A 20,762-nucleotide genomic window follows, 5' to 3' on the forward strand; every position below is an offset into this window, starting at 1 on the left:
CAATACTTTGGCTACCTGGCTTTCCTGGCTGTTATGCTGCTCTCATGTTACAACCCAAACCTAGAAAGCTCATAACACAATTTTCTTCAAGTCCTCAAAACCCCTCTCCTCTTCTCCTCTCTCTTTTTAATGATGCTTATGTTAAATGTTCCATTTCCAGAATAGCTACATTACAGACAGTTTTTTTGTTTTTGTTTCTTCTTCTATTTTTTTTTAGAGCGCACAGCTTTTGGTAGCCCTGCCAGTGCTACAGATGGGCAGCATGAACTGGAGGAGCTCCAGAGATTTCTCAAAATAAGAATGTATTCTCAATGTTGTTACATGTCACCTTTTTTATGGTTTCAGATTAAAAAAGATTCTAATGTGATTTAAAAATCATAATGATCAATTTAATTTCTCGTAAAATTAATTAACAAGCCTATATTGGTTTACCATTTCAAAAGTGAAACGTGAGACACCACAATGACGACCGCTCAACTGCTTTGAAAAAACCACACACACAAACTTTGTTAGCCTATTATTTCTTACAACAATAATGAGCCAACCTTTCTCCATTGGGGAGGTGGTAGGGACACTGATGTTTTGTGAATACGGGCCCTATATCGATTGTGTGGATTTAGTTGCCGACAGTGTGTTTTGATACTTTCACCATGTTTAGACAGCACATCCAACTCCTTTATCAGAATCAGAATCACTTTTATTGCCATAATATGCAAGATTACATGAGTAATTTGTCTTTATACTGTATAATCAAAGAGGAAAAGGAAATCCCATTTTCTACAATATGGGATGTTTAAATTAACTAGGCATCTCACGCGCTATGCGTGCTCTGCTGCATGGGCTCGCCCGCCCTGCAGCTCTTCGAGCTGGCCCTGCAGCTCGCATACCTCGCCCGCCCTGCAGCTCGACCGCTGTGCGGGCTCACATGCTCTTATGACATCACTGATGATCACTGATGATGTCACAACTTTGCATCAGTGATGATAACACAATTGCTCTTATGACATCACTGATGATGTCACAATGCCACAGCCAAGCCTGCCGCAGCTCGACCGCTGTGCAGGCTCACTAGCTCTTATGCACATCACTGATGAATGACATCACTGATGATGTCACAACTTTGCATCTTATGACATCATCAGTGATTTATGACATCACTATGACAGTCAGTGGGACAAGAGAGCCCACATTGCCAAATGTATAGATATTAATATAGATTTGTTTTAATTTAATTTGTATTTTCTTTTAATCATTCATATTTTAGACAACATAATTGTGTATCACGATAACTCGACTCAACTCTATATAATGTATATGATTCTACTGACAGACGAATGATAATATTGATTTATTGCCAATTACCTTACCAATTCAAGTGTTTTATGAACTTGAGCTGTGCTCTATCTCTGTCACAGGCTTCTCCTGCAGCGCTGGCCAAATGTGTCCTGGCGGAGGTTCCCAAGCAAGTAGTGGAGTACTACAGCCACAAGGCCATCTGCCCTATGTGTCCTTTAAGGGACCTGCCCACCCCCACCTTCAACCCTGTCGCCAAAACCCCAACAGAATAACCAGACTGTACTGGGGACCAAGCTTTGACCACAACACCAGTCCAGCAGACTGAGAGGGAGGAGGGAAGCATGTCTCGCTATCTTGGACAAGAACTATAAAAGCATCTTTATGAAATTATTTGTTTTTCACAAAGTGTTTACACATGGACAGTAAGCCAGAACCATTGGGTTATATGTCTCTGCTCAATTTGGATCCAGTACTTCAGCCTGGCTATGCATCATCCAGCTGTTTCAACAGCATGAGCCCTGGAGCCTTTGTCTATGTTTGTTGTTGTTGTTGTTGGTGGTGTTGTTTTCGGATGCATGCAGGCCAATCTCCCAATGTGGATTCATCCACAATACAGACTCACTGTTCTTGCCTGGGTCCACACAGACCTTCCAATTTGCCCACTCCACTTGAGTTGAGTTTTGGCTGCTTCTGGTCTGGCATCGTGTTATGCAACAGCGATTTCCTCGGTTGAAAAAACTATTAGCCAACCAGCGCCGAGGGGCACAGATGATTAGCCAATCAGCGCCAATAAACGGCAGAACTAATGCCGTTGTCAAAGTTGTTCTCCCGACTGGATTAATGAGAGATTCAGGCGGACACATTGGTTTCTTGTGATTGGTTATAGGGAAAATGGAATTCCCCTGTGGGATTCTCCTCATGAAAATCACTTAAACGGGGGGCAATCTCAGACTAGAGGATGGAAATGAAGTGATATATCCTCACTGCCCCTGAAACTCAGCACCCCCGCTCATTTTGTTATGGTACTACTTTAATCATGTCACACTTATCTTTAGGTCATTTGTAAAAGGCATATTACAATCTAAATTAGATTTGCATGAATTGAACATGCTGACAACATTCAACCAAGATGTTAAACATGTTAAAGGAAGTGTAAAGATTGCATCAGAAGTTTGCAAGTTAGATGATACTGTAGCTTAAACAATATGTGTGATAGTTCAAACTGCTGGAGCTCAAGCTAAAGAAAGATCTCAGTTACAAGGTCGTGCTAACAAGTTACAGCAACACAGGTTGAAGGTGTGTGTAGGGATTGCTCCAGAAGTTGCAAAGGGACTTTCTTTTATTACATTAGCTCTGAACAAAGCCCACACAACATTTTTGTCGAGAAGATGAACGAACACATCTAGTTTTAGATATGCTGTCTCAATATAAGCTGTGGAAATATTGCTTTATGTCATGTGGTCCCTCTCAAATGTCCATTATTGTCCTTATCCCTACGCTTGCCCTAAGTAGCATTCTTCATATTTCAGCAGCATAGTTCATTATTTCTCTTCTGCTGCTATTTATGTACTGTACCAATCTACTCGACTAGATGAAATTAAAGCACAAATCAGATCATGGCAAGTATTGCAACAGTAATGTTGGTGGAATGTGTTCGCAACTAAATTAACAGCAATACATTACAAGTCTAAAGAAAAATGCACCATGATTACCAAATTAAAATTGTCTTCAAGGACAATGGTATGCTTAGACCGAAAAACAATGCTGATTTATTTTGCACGTGATCTCACACATATTTGAAAACTGTAAACAGTTTTGCAGGCATTCATTTAGTTTAAATAGAGTTGATTTGAGTTTGGTTGTTCTGGTCCACAACTTAACTCATGTATGTTGTGTCATGTGACAAATAAAGACGGATTTGTCCGTCCGGTTCTTCTACTTCACCATCCACATCCCCCTAGCCACTCCCTTTAACCACCCCTCGAACCCAGACTCTCTACGACCTTCCTATCCCTGGTTATGGCCCCTTTTGCCTAGCTCTGACCCTTTCCCTCACCACGCCCCCTCACACCACCTAGCTACTCCCACTACCCACCCCTCGAATCCCAATGACCTTCCGTCCTATCTCTAGCCCCTTTTACCTAGCCCCGCCCCCGTGAGGTCACAGTGAACTTGAACTTTGACCACCAAAATCTAATCAGTTCATCCTTGAGTCCAAGTGGATGTTTGAGCCAAATTTGAAGAAATTCCGTCAAGGCGTTCCTGAAATATCGCATTAACGATCATGGAACGGGCGGACGCGAGGTGACGTCACAGTGACCTTGAACTTTTACCTTTGACCACCAAAATCTAATCGGTTTATCCTTGAGTCCAAGTGGAAGTTTGAGCCAAATTTTAAGAAATTCCGTCAAGGCATTCCTGAGATATCCTGTTAACGAGCAGATCCACACAAGCTCTGCCTTGTGATGGACCCCCCCCCCCCTTCCCCAGACAGGACATTTTGTGCAGGATAGTGGTCGTGGGATTAAATGCTTCTGCTATGGGTGGGAAGAAAGTTTCTGAGGCTGAAAAGATAAATGTAACCTTTCCACACTATTTTGTAAAGATACAAATTATCCTCCTGTTATTTACTTTATGCATTTTCTTTTCTGCACAAGGCAAAATGTGTCTTCTCTTTCTGGAAAAGATCCAAAATTGTTGCTCATACCAGCAGTTTGAGTTTGATTGACAGTGGAATGGCAGAACAGCGTGGAAAAAGCATTGATTACAGACTGCTGTTAGCAGACCTAACTCTACACTGTACCTAACCTTATTAGCTATTACGTAACCTAACCTTATTATTGGACTGGATTCTTCAATACTTGCTTACTGTTCTAGTGATGATGACTCACTACATGTGTATCTTTGCTTGGTGTTTTCTACGTTTATCTTCAGTGATGTAGCCATGCTCTGAGTGGAGACTAATTTGGCGGAAAAAAAAAGATACTGTCACTCTCATTAAAAGCAACATCCGGTCCTTACAGCTACTCTATCGGAATGTGCTGTCCTGTGCTATTGCCTCCCCCCCCCCCCTTATGCTATATTAACCTGCCTTTGATTGGTCCCCCAGAGGTTTAGCACACCTCCCCAGACTATTGACTGATCATGAATGCACCTAAACACGAACAGCTAGCAACACAGTTGGGCTGCTGGCCCAACTCCTTTGAAGAGCGGCGCTATTGAGAATTTGTCTGTCACTGTGGAGCGCAAGCTGAGGCCTATTGATTTGGCAGGCCTTGGAGCCACACTCAATTACCTGAATGTTAATTATCCCAGGTGGACTTTGATCTGACTACTGAGGCACCGTGCGCTGTGACAGGATTACTACAGCAGGCTGAGGATGGATGACTGAGATAAAATAGCATTGTGACATTATTGGTTAATAATTAAAGTGCATAGTCTTCTCTGTATTGCACTTTTGTTTGTTTGTTTTCATAGCATCAGCATGCCCTTAACTACTGTACAAGATAATTTACTTTCATGCATTCCATATTTTTCACCCGTGAACAACTGCAGTGTGTCAGTTGAAGGATTGCTGGTGTTCAATAGAGACGTATGAGCAGTATGCCATTTCATCCAGTATTTACGACTGCATAAAGTGAAACTTTATCATTTATATATAGGTATTTATGTATGAAGCCACCTTTGTGCTTTCCCAGAAATCTTTGCTGCCGTCTACATTTTCTGACGAAAGAAGGCAGTAACTGCTGATAAGCAAATTTTTCTGTTCCTTAGGGGCAAAGCAATTCACATATTAATATCTGTAAGACGAACATATCTCTCTTGATTGGTGCCTTATATGGCAATTCACTCCTTGTCCTCTACACTCTGTATTACCTTATTGCGATTTTTGCCTCAGGTTATGAGCTGCACCAGCTCAAACGCTTCAATACCCCATATTCCTATTAAGACATTTTTTGTGGGGTGATTCTATGATGAAAAATAAATACTGTAAGTAATATAAAAGTGGCAGAATCAGTATTCTCTCAGCAGTACAATGAGCCATGGAAATGTTTCATGCCCTGCTATTTATACAGGGTTGCCTGAATAACAAAATATATGAAATGTCATATGGTAATACAGTAGATAACAGTGATGCCTGGGTCTTTAATACCTCACCAGATCTGCTCCATAACAATTTCCCCTTCAGACCTTTGTTTTTCTTGATTTCTCATTTTTCATCTTCACCGTTTATATTTATGACGGGGATTAGGAGACATTTGATTTCCTCTCATGGAGATAGATGATAAATAGACGTGATATATAAAAAAAAACATTGCAATCAGTTCTATCATTGTAATCAATTCTATATATGGAATGCTAAAGTATTCAAAGACTATTATTGTGTGCTTGTGTGCATGAGTGAGCTGGACGCAAGTGCTCAGCAGGCACGTGGCAAAGTCTAAGCTCTGTTTAAACGGTTTCATGAGAAAAATGATCGACTATTCATGTCTTGATGGGAACGCATCATTTTTTCCAACAGTGGCACAACCAATAGTGAACAAACAATAGTGAGCCCAAATGCTGAAGACAATGAGACAACAGTTCGATTGGCCATCATGCATTTGGGGATCAAAAGAAGCTTGGGCAGAATTCATTGAGCTGCTTAGTCCCCCTTATCTACGTTGCACCATTGTCAGAGAAAATTAACAAGTTATAGCTTTTGCACGATATTGATGAGTTATTTGAAAATCCTCACATGAACCCATCCACTGTTAATCAAAATTGGCTTTTCAGACCTGAACTCTAGCTGATCTGTAGGTATAACCGCAGGCCCCGTGGGTGAGAAGTAACCCATGCAGCATTAGTCAATGATATTTTATTTCTGCAGAAGGGAGTTTATTGCATGCTGACTTTTGTCGTTAAGCTGTGCCGTGCAGTCATTCCTTTTGATTTTATGATATACTAATATGCAAGCCTGCATTTGCACAAACTCTCTGTTCTTGTAGTTTACGCTCTCTCTGTATTGCATTTAGGTAAATAAATTCAATCATTTAACTGTCATAGTCTCTGTGATATGTTTTTTCTTTGTGAATATGAAATTGAAATGTGACTTTCTGAACTTTTTCCATTCACATTCTTGTAGTGATTAGAACATAAGACATGTCTCCTCCCCATGTACAGGTCTCTACTGCAGGAAGGAAGCATAGAAATGGGAGGACATTTGATGTGCTTGTTGAACAGACTATGCTAACCTGGATGCATTTGGCCTGTGTGGCTTGGTTATAGTGATGATGTGAGTACTTTATTCCACGGATAGTGGGTTTGAGCCTACTCTTTAATTCCATCAGACAGTGCTATTGTTGAGAGCGCTGGATAACGCTTGTTTCCATGGTGACACCTACTTGTGGGGGGAAACACAGACCTTCATTTTGTCAGAACCAGGGACAGAGATGCAGCATGTGTGTGTGTGTGTGTGGGGGGGGGGGGGTTGAAAACTGAAGTTAACCATTCAAAGATTATCATGAAAAACAAGAAGCTTTGATTGTGAGGTACGCTGCTCTTCACAAGGCCAGCGAATAATACCCAGAGACACCAGGCCAGGGCATGTGTGTCAGGTGAGCTCTTTGTGAGGATGTCTATCTGTGTGTGTGTGTGTGTGTGTGTGTGTGTGTGTGTGTGTGTGTGTCTTTCTCTCTCTGTCTCTCTCTCTGTGCCTGCATGGCCTTCTGATTTATGGGCACAATTAAAGAACACACAGCACAGCTTAACATCCATTGGCAATAAACTCAACAGCAGAGTTGCCCCCTGAGACAAGGTGCTGTTGTTTAGTGGAATCAACTCATTGCCTCTGCGTTATCAGATTAGCTCTTACATCAGCGAGCTCAGCTTTGCTTCCCTAACACCTATGGCTGGAGGTGTTGCTAGCAGGGCGGTAAAAGCAGGAAGAGCATAAAGACGCATCGGTGTTATCTCAGCGGCTGGTTGCCTAACGCCTTCCTGTAATGAGGAAATGTCTAACAGGAGATGGAGATGGGAAAAGCTCATAGTAATTAGCTGTCTCCTCCTTCCCCTGAGGGAAGAGAATCCACCTTTGAAATGCTTCCAGCTACCTCCTCTGATGTCGCTCGTCTCTCACGTGCCTATCATCTCTGCTGACTTTGTTCATACACAACACGCGTGTAGCCTAGCCTACACATGCACATCTACACATGCGACATACTACACATAGAGTACACGCAGGCTTTGAAGAGGGAAGAGTCTGGCTGAAACGATACCCCAAAGAAATAATGGTGCTGGTGCCAGAAGCTCCTTGGTGGATTGCAGTATGTTAGATGTGCTAAGAAGAAGCAAATTATGTACATCGTTTTGTCAATTGAGCCTGTTTTTACCAGGACAGTCACTCAGTCAGTTATAGAGGTTTAGTTTAGTTTTATATTTTTTTTAAGAATATTTTTATTGCAAGGCAGAGTACACTGGTACATTGGCATTGGTACATAGTCGAGCCATTTAATTCTTTTTACAAGAACAACAATAATATGAAGCTTATAATGTACAATTATCTTTTCTCCGCCCCCCCCCCTTTTTTTTAATAACACCAACACACAAGGACGAACAAACTGAGACCAAAAAAACAAAAAACAAACAAACAAACAAACACACAATGTTACAGTGTGGTGAAGGAGCTTGTAAAAAAAAAGTATATATATATATACGTATATATATATATATATATATATATATATATATATATATATATATATACGGTATATATATATAATATATATATATATAATAGCCGCAAGTGGAGCCTGCAGTACCACCATGGCCCAAGAAACATCATACCGGAATGAAATGTTGGGAGCGGGGGAGTCTGGTGCAACGCACAGGTCCTGGACCTGGTGAGACGTAGGAGGAGCCCGGACAGTCGTCAACCCACAGACCCCAGTCCCTCCACGTGCCAGAGCCTCCCGGTCCCGGCAGAGTAGTTCCGGAGCAGCGGATTGAGTGGCCCTGTCTTTCCCTAAGAGGGCTGACCGTGGGTAGCTACTGGGACGTAAGTCGGGGCTTGATCAACCCCGGCTGGGTCACCTGGGCGAGGGTGTATGATGTTGCAGTACCCGAAACATCCTATGACCCCAGGGTACATCACTGATGATACGTCCCAGTTGCATCCATGTGATGTTTTTTCTATATAGTTATGCATGGGATCAGCCGGGTGAATCACCCGTCACCCCCAACCTCGTCGAGGTAGGCCAAAAATGGTTCCCAAACAACTAGAAATCTCCCAAGTGAGTTGGTCCTCAGGTACCTGAGTGTCTCCATCCCTATGTCCGCCAGCCACAGCTGAAAAGAGGGTGGAGAGGGGGACTTCCACTCCTGCAGGATGAGTTTCTTGGCAACGATTGTCATAGATGTTTCGTGGTTAAAGGGCCGTAGCTAGGTGGTGGAGAGTCGGGACTCGAGGCTAGGGGGATATGTGGTGTTGGGTGGGGGGGGGGGGGGGGAGTTGCGCCGAGGTCTAAAAGGTGTGCGCTTGTTTTTATACAACATAGATATCATACTACCATACAACATTCTATTCTTTTCAAATGATACAATTCAGTCATCAGAAGCTTTCTAGCATGTGGATGGAACGCTTGCTTGAAGACAAAATCCTTGGAAATGTGTCAATATACAGTATGAGCCATCTGCTATGAAGAACGCTCTACAACGGCGAGAAGAAGAAAGAGCAGAGTGAGAACACACAGCTCCACAGGAGCCACTCTCTGTTTGACAAGAGACCCGCTTGTGATTGTTAGTTCAAATAGACCCTCGGGAAAATTTAGCACTGCCAAGCAATGTCATATCATGCTCCTGCATTGTGTCACTTTACTATCTCACTCTCCTGCCCTCTCTCTCTCTCTCTTACACACACACACACACACACACACACACACACACACAAGCTTAGAAGCATACACTTTCTCACACACACACACACACACACACACACACACACACACACACACACACACACACACACACACACACACACACACACACACAGAAGCTTAGAAACATACACTTTCACTCTCTCTCACACACACACACACACACACACACACACACACACACACACACACACACACACACACACACAATCCTATTTGCTTTTATGATTCAAATTGGTCGCTGTCACTTCTTGTGAGAGAAGAATAAACCTCCCACTATCTGTCTTCAATATGAGTTCTCCCATAAGAGGATTTCAATATTGTTCGCCTCATATTATTGAAGGAAATTAAAAGAAAAACAACCACAGGGAGGAAGCGGAGCTGTCTGTGAATCTTTTAGAGGTCATTATACTGTAAACTATGAAAAACAGGCCAATTTTCAAGTCTGTTGCTCTTTTATAGTATCTTTATGAGACGACATGCACAGCATAGCAGTGCTCCGTATATCACCGGGAAGGACAGAGAGAAAGTCTCTGGTTCTGTTTTATTCAGCAGCAACACTAGTGAACACTGAAAAAAGGGAAACGTACGTCTGCACCGCAGCGATGAATCCAACAGCCTGTAAAAGAAGAAACATCCTTTCCAGGCTTCACGATATTCAGGTGTGGTTGTGCATCTGTGTGCTTCAGTCTCGGGTTCTTTTCCCTGTGTTTACTGAAACCTGCAGATATACACATTTATTTATTTAGACGCTGGAATGCCTGCCTTGTTGACCAGCTGGAGCACTCCTGGCTCTCTCTAACCTTACGAGGCAGCTGGATTCACGCGAGATCATGAGATCACGCTCCAATCTATTGGTTTGAATCTGAACCACCAGTGGTCCACACCAATCAGCGGGCGGACTTCGGTGCGACGACAGGCAGCGAGAAGCGAGCCCGTGATTGACGTGATCGACAGATGCTTCATCCAATCACCTGCCTAGTAGCTTTTTGAAAAGTGCCTGCCCCTTTCAAAGGTTTGCCGAGCACGTTCGTAGATGCTTCTGTGAAAACAAACCATCTGATGGTTGGTGATTACGCCCCCGGCCTATGGAATACTTTGAGAATAAACATGCTTTAGCATCTTTCATGCGGTGGATCCACTGCACCGGGAACAGATGGTGAACGGGCGGGAGGTGGTGCCAGAGGCCAACTCTCTTGATGACGAGACATTTTTCTACACCAGGCAGTCCATTTCCCCACACCTCCTGGAACAAATCATCCAGAAGCCCTCTGCTCGACACATATTGCTGCGATCATCTGACTTGCCATTTGGGATGAGGTTGGCCAGTTCCAGGAAGGCTGGTATATAAAGCATCTGCAGTCGACAGTCAGCCCCCCAAAACTGCCTCAGCGACGGCTACCTTGTCTATCTGAGGGTGGACGTAGTCATCGCCAGCTGGTAACCAAAATCTGCATCAAGGCCTCGGGACAGCTGTATGTTGCATTATGCTGATCATAGCAAGCTGTCACTACAGCTGGTGATGTCATCTATAAAGGCACCAACATATCAGTGATGATGAGGCTGCAGCGCCTGGTCTATGAGTCAGTGAAATGTGGCGGTGCATCAACGCCCTGATGGAAGTGCTACAGTATGAATTGGTACATCTCATGTCGAGTGGAGAAGGGCTGTTTTCTCCTTGGACTCTGGTCACAAGAGAATCTGCCAGTAGCCCTTGATCAAATCCAGTGTTGAATAAAAGCAAGCAGTGCCTAAGCCCCCGTTCACACCATACGCCGAAGCAACGCTCGACCTAAGCTCAACCTAGGGGGCACGGTGGCGCAGTGGTAGCGCTGTCGCCTCACAGCTAGAAGGTCCTGGGTTCGATTCCCACCTGGGACGCTGTGAGCGCTGAAGGAGTTGCGTGCCCGTCGACATGTCCTCGAGTGCCCGCCGCCCGGGTGGGGTTGTCAAAAGGGCCTTTCTGTGTGGGGTTTGCATGTTATCCCCGTGCCCCTGGGGGTTTCCTTCATATAGGAACCCCACACCAAAACATGCAATATCCTGGTTGCTGATGTGGTGCCTCCTCTAGTCGTTAGGGGCGCCTGTTCGGAGGGAGGGGAACTCATTGGAATGGCGTGATCCTCCCACGTGCTATGTCCTACCGGTGAAGCTTCCCCTGTCAGGTGAAAAGAAGCAGCTGGCTACTGCCCATTTTTTGGAGGAAGCATGGAGATAGTTTCAGCTCTCCCCAGATCGGCAGAGGGTGGAGCAGCAACCAGGATAAATAAATTAAAACGAGCACTAATGGGGGATAAAAATGGGATAAAAAAACAGGGGGGGGGGGACTAAGCTCAACCTACGCTGAACCCACAAGTTTCATTTAGGCGTCCTTGTTAACAGGCGAAGCTGTTCACACCACCCGCACGCGTGTCACGCTGAAGCCACGCGCTCACGCCTTGCTCAAGCGATCGTTCAGGATTCAGTCCTATTTTCCCAAGCGTGACGCGTGAAGCTTGAAGCTGCCGGGCATGAAGTCAATGGGAGTTGTGGGCGGCTTCAAGGTGCGCCGAGTAGGCGCTGAGAGGAAAAGAGAAGGCTTCTTGTGTGAACGGTTAGGCGTCAGTTCAGCTTGTGCCTACTTCAAGCTTCAGCTCTACTTTCTACGTTCGGCGTCCTGTGTGAACAAGGGCGAACTGAACAGTTCATCAACCTTGGCCACTGGATGGGCAATGAATTTGGACTGGAACACAATAAACCTTGCAATAGTCCACAAAGAACCATACTGCCATTTGCTTGAGCAGGCAAAGATAGGGGCAGGTCTGCATGGCTAAAGGACTCAATATGCTTGTTTAGAAGTCTGATACCAGAACAAAGTAGGACACCCGAATTGACTTTGGCTATTATGCTTCCCGGAACTGGCCGATATGGGGAGGTACCACTACCTGATTACTACCCAGCTCGGCCCGCCTGCCTATCAGGAGAAGCCTTTCATTTCTCTCAAAATAACTGAAAACGGCTGAGTGTTATTAAGGCTAAGCAAGAGAGCCATTTTTGCATCGACGTTCAACAACCTACAGAGGGAGAAATCCATAGAAGAGGCAGAGGAAACAGTTTCTTCATGGACAGCTGCATTTTGAGTGAGGGGTGCAAACCTCTGCAAGTTTGTTACGCCGCTATCGCTTTCACTTTTGCTCTTCTTGCCAACAGGTTCAGTATAACTCTAAGCTGAATACAACAACGCCGAGCAGGTTTTCTGGGGCTTATCAAAAGACATTGGTAGCCTACAGATTGATTGGCAGGCAGGTGTTATCTCGTGCTGTTGAGAGACACCTATCACATAGACAGCTAATGTAGCCAGCCTTAGATATATCTCAAGAAATTGTAAATATAATCCAGCTGTTTCTGCCATCAGTCCATCAGTGAGTTACAAAATCAATACTGAAAGCCACATTTTAACAATGAATTGATCTTTTCACAAAGCAGCATCACTTCAGTGATGCGATTTATATTTGGGAGAGAACAGACCACTGAACAAAGTGAGGCACTAAGTTAGAGCTTACCGACCCTGTAGGAGATAAATAGGCTTAATTTTGTCCAGTCCTCGATCAGCATGGCTTCATTGCCAATTAAGCAAAGGGGGAAAGAAATCGCTATTCAGGATGTTCCCGGCCACGGATTGTGGCTGGTTTCCCGGCCGGCAGCTGGCTCTTCCCCCCTCTGGCCCAGGGTGTTCTGGGGCTGGTTATAATGTAACCTGATTTACATTATATTGTGTTTGTAACATATCCTATCCTATACTGTAGCATCGGAGCGGGGGGTTTGAACCCGGGATCGCTTCCCTCTCCAAACCTGGTTACAAATGTACGCAGTTCCCATTTCAGCATAGTGTTTGATGATGGTCGAACACCATAAAAAGACAGAATGCCATAAAAAGACAAATGTGAATTCTTAATTTGATTAGTGCTACCTACCTTTTAACACTGTAAAGACAAATGTATGAAAAATGCAAGGCAGTTGTGTGTTGTTGACACTGGTATCAGCCACACTGAAAATGCAGATGTATCGTTTTTCAGAAGCTAAAACAGAAAGACATAACTGTATTAATATAGTGCGGCTCAATGATCTCTGCCCTGTCTCTGCCCCACCACATAAAAGAGGAAAACCCATTAAAAATGCGGCTTGAGCTCCGTCTTAACAGTCAGAATGTAATTGAACGTTATTATAAGCATGAGGTTCTACATTATTCAGCTGACCCTTTTGATTAAAAATATAGCTGCATAGTCATTCAGCTTTTGTCTGTGAATAATCAACCTTTTGTCCTTTTGTCAGTTGTCTTTGCAGTATGAGGGAGATTTCATTACTGCATCTCATTCTCATTGATGCACAGGCGTTTCTGTTTAATCGGGCTGAAACTGTAGCACAGCTTGGGAAATATATTGGGAGATATATTTCATAATGCATATTTTAATCTAATGGGTAACATAGCATCCATTCTATCAATATTATTCTTGGCAAGAAACAAAGCTTGGTCTCTCGCTGCTCGACACACGGAAGAGGCTTCCAACTCGGTTTCATTTAGAACCATTAGAAATAACTGCACGTCCCATGTGAGAAAGGCTAAATCTGATTATTATTATTTGAACTTGGTTTCTACAGTAGCACTTATTCAAACCCTGCAACATTTTGAGAAAGTGGTCGACTTCAATAATAACAATTCTGCTGCCTCTCTACCTGCTTGTGTCAAGTGTTTGATGATTGCTTGCATGATCTGAGATCTGTTCTGCCTTTAACAGACACTTTGCAGCAGCTGTATGAATTTCAATTTCATAAAGTATAAATAAAATATCATATTATGTTCTTCCAGCAGAATTCTTGCCAGGATCTTGAGTTGGTAGTCCTAGTCCTGATATTTGACGGTCAGGCTCGGACCTATAGCCTGACCTTCAAATATCATTCCAATCACCATCAGATATTTAGCCATTACATTACAGATATAGCCATCACATCAACCTTTTGGCCAGGGGAGGACGTGGCCCAGGGGTTATATTTACTGAGGGAGGGGGAGAGGGATAGGGAGAGAGAAAGAGAGAGAGGGAGAGAGAGAGAGAAAGAGAGGGAGAGAGAGGGAGAAAGCGAGAGAGAATAATGAGCATGTGTGTGTTAAATGGATTTTTAGGTCAGAATCAGATACCCTTTGTCAACAGTTGCCTGATGAATTGTGGACAGTTGCTGTCAATGCTGCACCTTCTAAAACTAGCAAACAAACACACCCAAGCAGCACTCCGTGCATCTTTTAGACCAGAGGTTCTCAAATGTTTTTCAGCCAAGGACCCCTTACAAGATAGAAAATATACCGGGGACCCCCTCATTCTGATTTGTGATTTTGGGCTAAGCTTAATTGTTTCCACGGTAACATGCTTGACTTTTAATTTCATAGGTTTGTTATTAGAATGTAATCCATGAACCATTTTAGATTTAAAGCATAAACTATTTTCGTTGAACTATGAAGATTTAGCAAAAAATATATATAGCCTATATATATATTTTTTTATTACATTACATTTACATTACGTCATTTAGCAGATGCTTTTGTTTTGTCCAAAGCGACTTACAATATCACAATTTGTCAACAGTGCAGAAAACCACTATGCAACGCAATCAATGACAGCCAAGATATTTTGATAGACTAGCACCATGTAGGAAGTAGTTTGAGAAGGAATAAGTAACATGTAGCATTAAAAAAAAAAAAGAAAAAAAAAATTAAAAACATTTTTTTTTTTTACCTGAAAACTTTTCTCGGACCCCCTGGCAAAGTGCCGCGGACCCCCATTTGAGAACCACTGTTTTAGACACACAGAGCATAATGTTTGCTAGATAAATTGCTTCTAACAGGACTCTAATAATAATTATTTTTTGCTCATAACAAGACAGAGCACGCTGTCATCACCAAGTACATTCATTATGGATGGGAGTCGATGCATACGCTACCTAACATTTTTCCTGCAACTTTCCTGAGCACTACGCGAGGGCACTTTAGAACAAACAACAACAAAGAACAATTTTATTTAATGGCCACTGATGGTATCTGCCACTGACTGCACAGCCATGACATTGGTGCCATTTATCAGAATTGACAAATGGATTCATATAATTTTTCTGTGACAGAGTATCTTCTTTTCTTAATCATAATTCCCCTTTCAAGCACAGGCAGAGATGCCGTTACTACAGCTACAAAACATTATTGAAGGAGGTCTGGAAAAAGTTATTGTGACATTTGCTATCAGGAGCCCTACTGTAATGTGTCATTACTTGTCTCAGTCTGAAACACAATGATCCCCAGAAGAATTTGGAAACAGACCCCGATGTGGCGACTCTATATTGTTATATTATACTCTATATTACTTTGGCTATAAAACTGGCAATGAAAATGAGGTTCAAGGGCAGAGCGGATGTAGCGGAAAAGGACTGTTACATGGTCTCAGTTAGGGATTAAACGATAACCGGTTGTAATGATAAGCGTGATAAAATTCCTTACGATAACCATATATGCTTTGAAAAACATGGTAAATACTGTCCATGATCAACCAAAGTTGGAAACCCTCTCCCAGGTGCAGACGTACAGCCTTGGAGAAATGATTTCAGTGAGTGTATCAATCCTTTTTGGGTCTGCGTTTTCAATATAAAACTTGGTGAAATGATTTCTGTGAGTGTATTAGTACTTTTTGAACCTTTTCCAGCACATTTTAACAATACCGTGATAATACTGATAACGTGATCATTTTGGTCACTATAATTGTGATATGAAATTTTCATATCGTTTCACCTCTACTCTCAGTATATTTCAATGAGGCTTCGGCTGTGACTGTGCTTGACCATACATTTTTTCAATATGTATGGAGTATTTGGTTCGCAACACAAAAGCCTGAGCTGTCAAACCAGTATTAAATCATTATACAACCGCTGTACAAAAGTGACTCTCGGACTCGGACAATTCCCATAACCCATCACTCCCTCACCTCCAGCCATTTTCCCACCCCTAAGCACACCTGCACCTAATTCTGGGCTGATCACCACACGACACACGTCTGCACTTAAGAGGCTCTAAGAGCCTCCACACTCAGTGTGTGCTCCAGACAGCAGTGGAGGAGGCTGCTTTCGTTCCCTATTGTTTGTCATGTGCAGATGCACCATTGACCGCAAATCATCTGCATCTGCATGTATCATCTGCCACCAACATCCACAATCACCAAGGGACTTGCTTAAATAAACACCCTTGAAACTGTTCCTCTGGTCCTCTTCACTCTGATCGGTGTCCCACTTGCTGAGGCTAAAAGTCAACCACATTTATCAGGTTGACTTTTAGCCTCAGCAAGTGGGACACCGATGTTGGTGGCAGATGATACATTCAGATGATGCATGTGACTCGTAAGCAGGGTAAGCCTGAGAGCAGGTCACTGGGGGCTGGGTTTACCCAGGCTAGAGTAACGAGACTTGGGGAGAGGTGACCATGTGACCATTTGCATTGAAGAGACTTGCTGCTACCAGTTGTTAGAATTGGCGGAGCCTGCAGTGAACCAGATAGTAATAGAAGATCTGTTATTACTTCGTTATATTACTACCATATGTGCAGCCACTTTCCTTATTCTTGTCTTTTGTTATTGTTTTGTTTTGTCTACTATGCACTTTGAGGATGGTGTTGGTTGTTGTTTTGCAATATTGTATGTATAAATGAGAAACAAGTGTCTGTGGATGCAAGACAATTTTCGGACTCTGTCTGACAATAAAGTAATATCTTACGTTGTTATAGTTTGACCAATTCAACAGTGTGCACGTTTGTTTAATCAGTAGCAAAACCTGTTTATTGTAAATTGGTAGAGACTCATTCAAAGGGAAGGTTATACTCCTTGACAACATGAATGACACCAGAGAAAATACTTTGGAATTAGCCTGCCTGGTAGCCATCTGTCACACTGGCTGGTGTGACAGATTGTGGGTTCAAGAATGGAGGCAGACTCACCCCCAGAAAAAGCTTCACTTCTTGCTCATCAGAATCACAATTCTTTTACTCCGCCAAAGTATGTTTGTGTTTGCACATACAAGGAGTGAACAACCTCTGTGTATGATGTTAAAAATGTGTGTAGTGTGTATACTACAATGTGTGTCTACACACAACGGGATTGTGTTCCAGTTGTAGGGGGATCTGACTGATCTGCGTTTATAGATATGGGCTCATCAATCTGGGAACCGAGAAAAAAATATAAAATATTTATATATATATATATATATATATATATATATATATACAGTATATATACACACCGGTCACGTCCACGCCATTTTGATCGGGTAAAGCGCAGCATGCGAGCCTGCCCACTGCGAGCGCTGTTACACAGCTTTTCACGGAGCTTGCAGACAGATTTTCGAGTTTTCAAGTGGAAAGTGTGTCTGGAGAGATTATGGGCTCATAGATCTGGGCTCATATGGTGTCATTGACTGAAACTATAGAGGCATACCACTAGCAAGGGCAGCGTGGCTATTAATATCCTTTCGATTTTTAAAAGGAGACCAGCTGAGTGCATGAAATGGCTAAATAGATTCCCCCCCCCATTGTTCACTCTTATGCAACTTTTTAGTCATATAAAACATGTATTATGTAAGAAGTGAGAGGAACGGTAGTGTTGTAAAACCAGAAGTACAGCTTGTATAGAGACGTTTGTTGCATAGTAACAAAGTTGAAAGAGCTCGTTACGAGTTTGATAACTGCCCTGTTGGTCCATTAAGGCCCATTAAAAGGTTGCAGTGTTTTCCTGTCAGTTTCCTACAGTACTGTGTGTGTGTGTGTGTGTGTGTGTGTGTGTGTGTGTGTGTGTGTGTGTGTACTGTGAAACCCAGCTTCACTTGGGCCTGGCTGTCTGCTGTGATTCAGTACCAATTGCCTCCACATCCAGCACTCATTGCCGCCGCCATGCTGCAACTCAAAATCTAAACACAAAATGATGTGATGGAGGTGATGGGGCGGAGTCATCATTAGAATTATAGATTGCACAACCTGGTGGCCAGAATGAGAACAGAACGAGCTTCACGCCAGCAAACAATACTCAATTTCTCATTACCCATACCAGTGTACATGCCATGAATCTTAATATACAATTATTGACAGTGCCTTGTCAACACTAACACAAGAGACCAGATAATACACAAGATTCTCATGGCCAAGGTCTACTCTCTACCTGACATGCCTCCAATGAGTGCGCTCCCTCATTACAATACTAAGAGTCAGGCATGGGGCCAGCTCTCCCATGGGAGACAAATAAAGTGAACCTTGAACCTTACACTTACCAGTATTGGAGAAATGAACATTTTTGAGCGGATGGGGGTTTCCTTGTCATGGATGCTGGCCAGTCTTCTTCCTCTCACTAACCCTGCTCTGTTCCCTGTTGTCTGTGGGTGTGTGTTTAGGCTGGGTGGTTGAGTGGAGGCGGCGTTTCCCCAAGGTGTGGCCCATTACCAGGCAGGTCCGCCCATCAATTAGGCAGACTTTAGAACACGGCTCTCTCGAATACTCGATTCTGATTGGTCAATCAACAATATTCACCGGTCATTATTTCTCGACAACCGACCGCTGCTCTGCCACACCTGGATTAATCAGTTGATAAGAGCTTTTTGTCAGCAACACTACTAATTAGGCCAACCAGTTGCAGCTGTGGTGTCTTGTGTGCCAATTACGAATGAAACCGCTTTGCCATTGAAAACGCTATGAAAAAATCTATTTGAATAATTGTTTTTGTCAGATTATTGAATGATTTAGTTGTAGGCCGTGTTCTAAGCGGGATAATGTATATTGAGGCGGTGATTACTGGGAAATAATGACCTTCAGGTGAATCATTAAGCCCTCCGCTGCGCGTCGGGCTCAATCATCACCTGTCGGTCATTATTTCCCCCGTAATCACCGCCTCAATATACATTATCCCTTACTTAGAACACGGCTCTCTTGAATACTCGATTCTGATTGGTCAATCAACAAGATTCACCGGTCATTATTTCTCGACAACCGACCGCTGCTCTGCCACACCTGGATTAATCAGTTGATAAGAGCATTTTGTCTGCAGACACTACTAATTAGGCCAACCAGTTGCAGCTGTGGTGTCTTGTGTGCCAATTACGAATGAAACCGCTTTGTCGTTGAAAACGCTATTAAAAAATCTATTTGAATAATTATTTTTGTCAGATTACTGAAATAATTTAGTTGTAGGCCATGTTCTAAGCGGGATAATGTATAGTGAGCCGGTGATTACTGGAAATAATGACCTTCAGGTGAATGATTAAGCCCTCCGCTGCGCGTCGGGCTCAATCATTCACCTGTCGGTCATTATTTCGCCAGTAATCACCGGCTCACAATACATTATCCCTTACATATATACTCTCTGGTTCTGCAAGATGGCGTCCGGTTATTGTCTAGAAGTCCTGCCTCACGCCACTAGCTGTTGTCTGCCTGAGTCCTGCCGACCCGCCTCTCTCTCTGCCTGCCTCCTCTCTCCTTGCCTGTCTGCCTGAGTCCTGCCGACCTGTCTCTCTCTGCCTGCCGCCTCCACTCAACCACCCAGCCTAAACACACGCCCACAGACAACAGGGAACAGAGCAGGGTTAGTGAGAGGAAGAGGACTGGCCAGCATCCATGACATTCCTACAGGGCCGGATTAACACAGTGTGATGCCCCAGGGTGACCCAGACTTGAACTGCCCCCCCCCCCCCCCACACACACACACACACACGTAAAAAGTGAAATTTACTATGGCAATAAATACCACAGATTGACATGACTGTATTGCTAAGGTAGAGCCTCAACACACACATTCCAGACACAAGACACAATGTAGATGATGTGGACTAACATCATCACACATTAATACAATTGGGCTCATTTAATTTACAAGAGTCTGAGCTTTCCAGTCACACTCAATTTCTACAATTCCAATATTGTTTAGGGGTCCTATATGCAGAAAAATTCAGAATAGGCAAAAATAACATTTATAATGCATGCAAAAAACTGAGTTTTTTTTTTAAAGAATAAAATGGATTAGCATAAAGTGTCAGTGTCTGTAAAGGGAGACTTGTGGGTACCCATAGAACCCATTATTATTCAGATATCTTGAGGTGACAGGTCAAGGGACCCCTTTGAATATGGCCATGCCCGTTTTTCCCTTGTCAAAATTTAGTCTAACTTTGGAGCGGTATTTAGCCAACCACTGTGTCAGAGCATGACGTCAGAACCCTGCTCCGCCAGCAAAACATCAGGAAGGCGGCAGGGCCTGACGGTGTGGCGCCTGCTACCTTAAAACACTGTGCCGACCAACTCGCACCAGTCCTCACGTCCATTTTCAATCAGTCTCTCCAACTCTCAACTGTGCCTGCTTGCTTTAAGTCAGCAGTAATTATTCCAGTCCCTAAGAAAAATAACATCACTTGTCTTAATGACTATAGGCCTGTCGCCCTAACATCAGTCATTATGAAAGTCTTTGAGCGACTAGTATGTAAATTTCTGTCTAGCATCTCACTCGACTCGCATCAGTT

General features: G+C 43.3%; 1 protein-coding gene across 1 annotated transcript in view; it reads left to right on the forward strand.

Moving 5' to 3' along the window:
• The window catches only part of cpne7 (copine VII), a gene marked incomplete at both ends in the record, with an annotated part of 52,531 nt that extends 50,963 nt beyond the window's left edge, over positions 1-1,568 (forward strand). The window contains one exon of the mRNA XM_083650559.1: positions 1,416-1,568. Coding sequence (XP_083506685.1) covers positions 1,416-1,568 — 153 coding nt within the window. The remainder of the gene's footprint in view (positions 1-1,415) is intronic.
• Between the last annotated feature and the right edge of the window lie 19,194 nt (positions 1,569-20,762).

Source organism: Poromitra crassiceps (genome assembly GCF_964638095.1).
Source record: "Poromitra crassiceps genome assembly, chromosome: 14".
NCBI classification, from domain to species: domain Eukaryota; kingdom Metazoa; phylum Chordata; class Actinopteri; order Beryciformes; family Melamphaidae; genus Poromitra; species Poromitra crassiceps.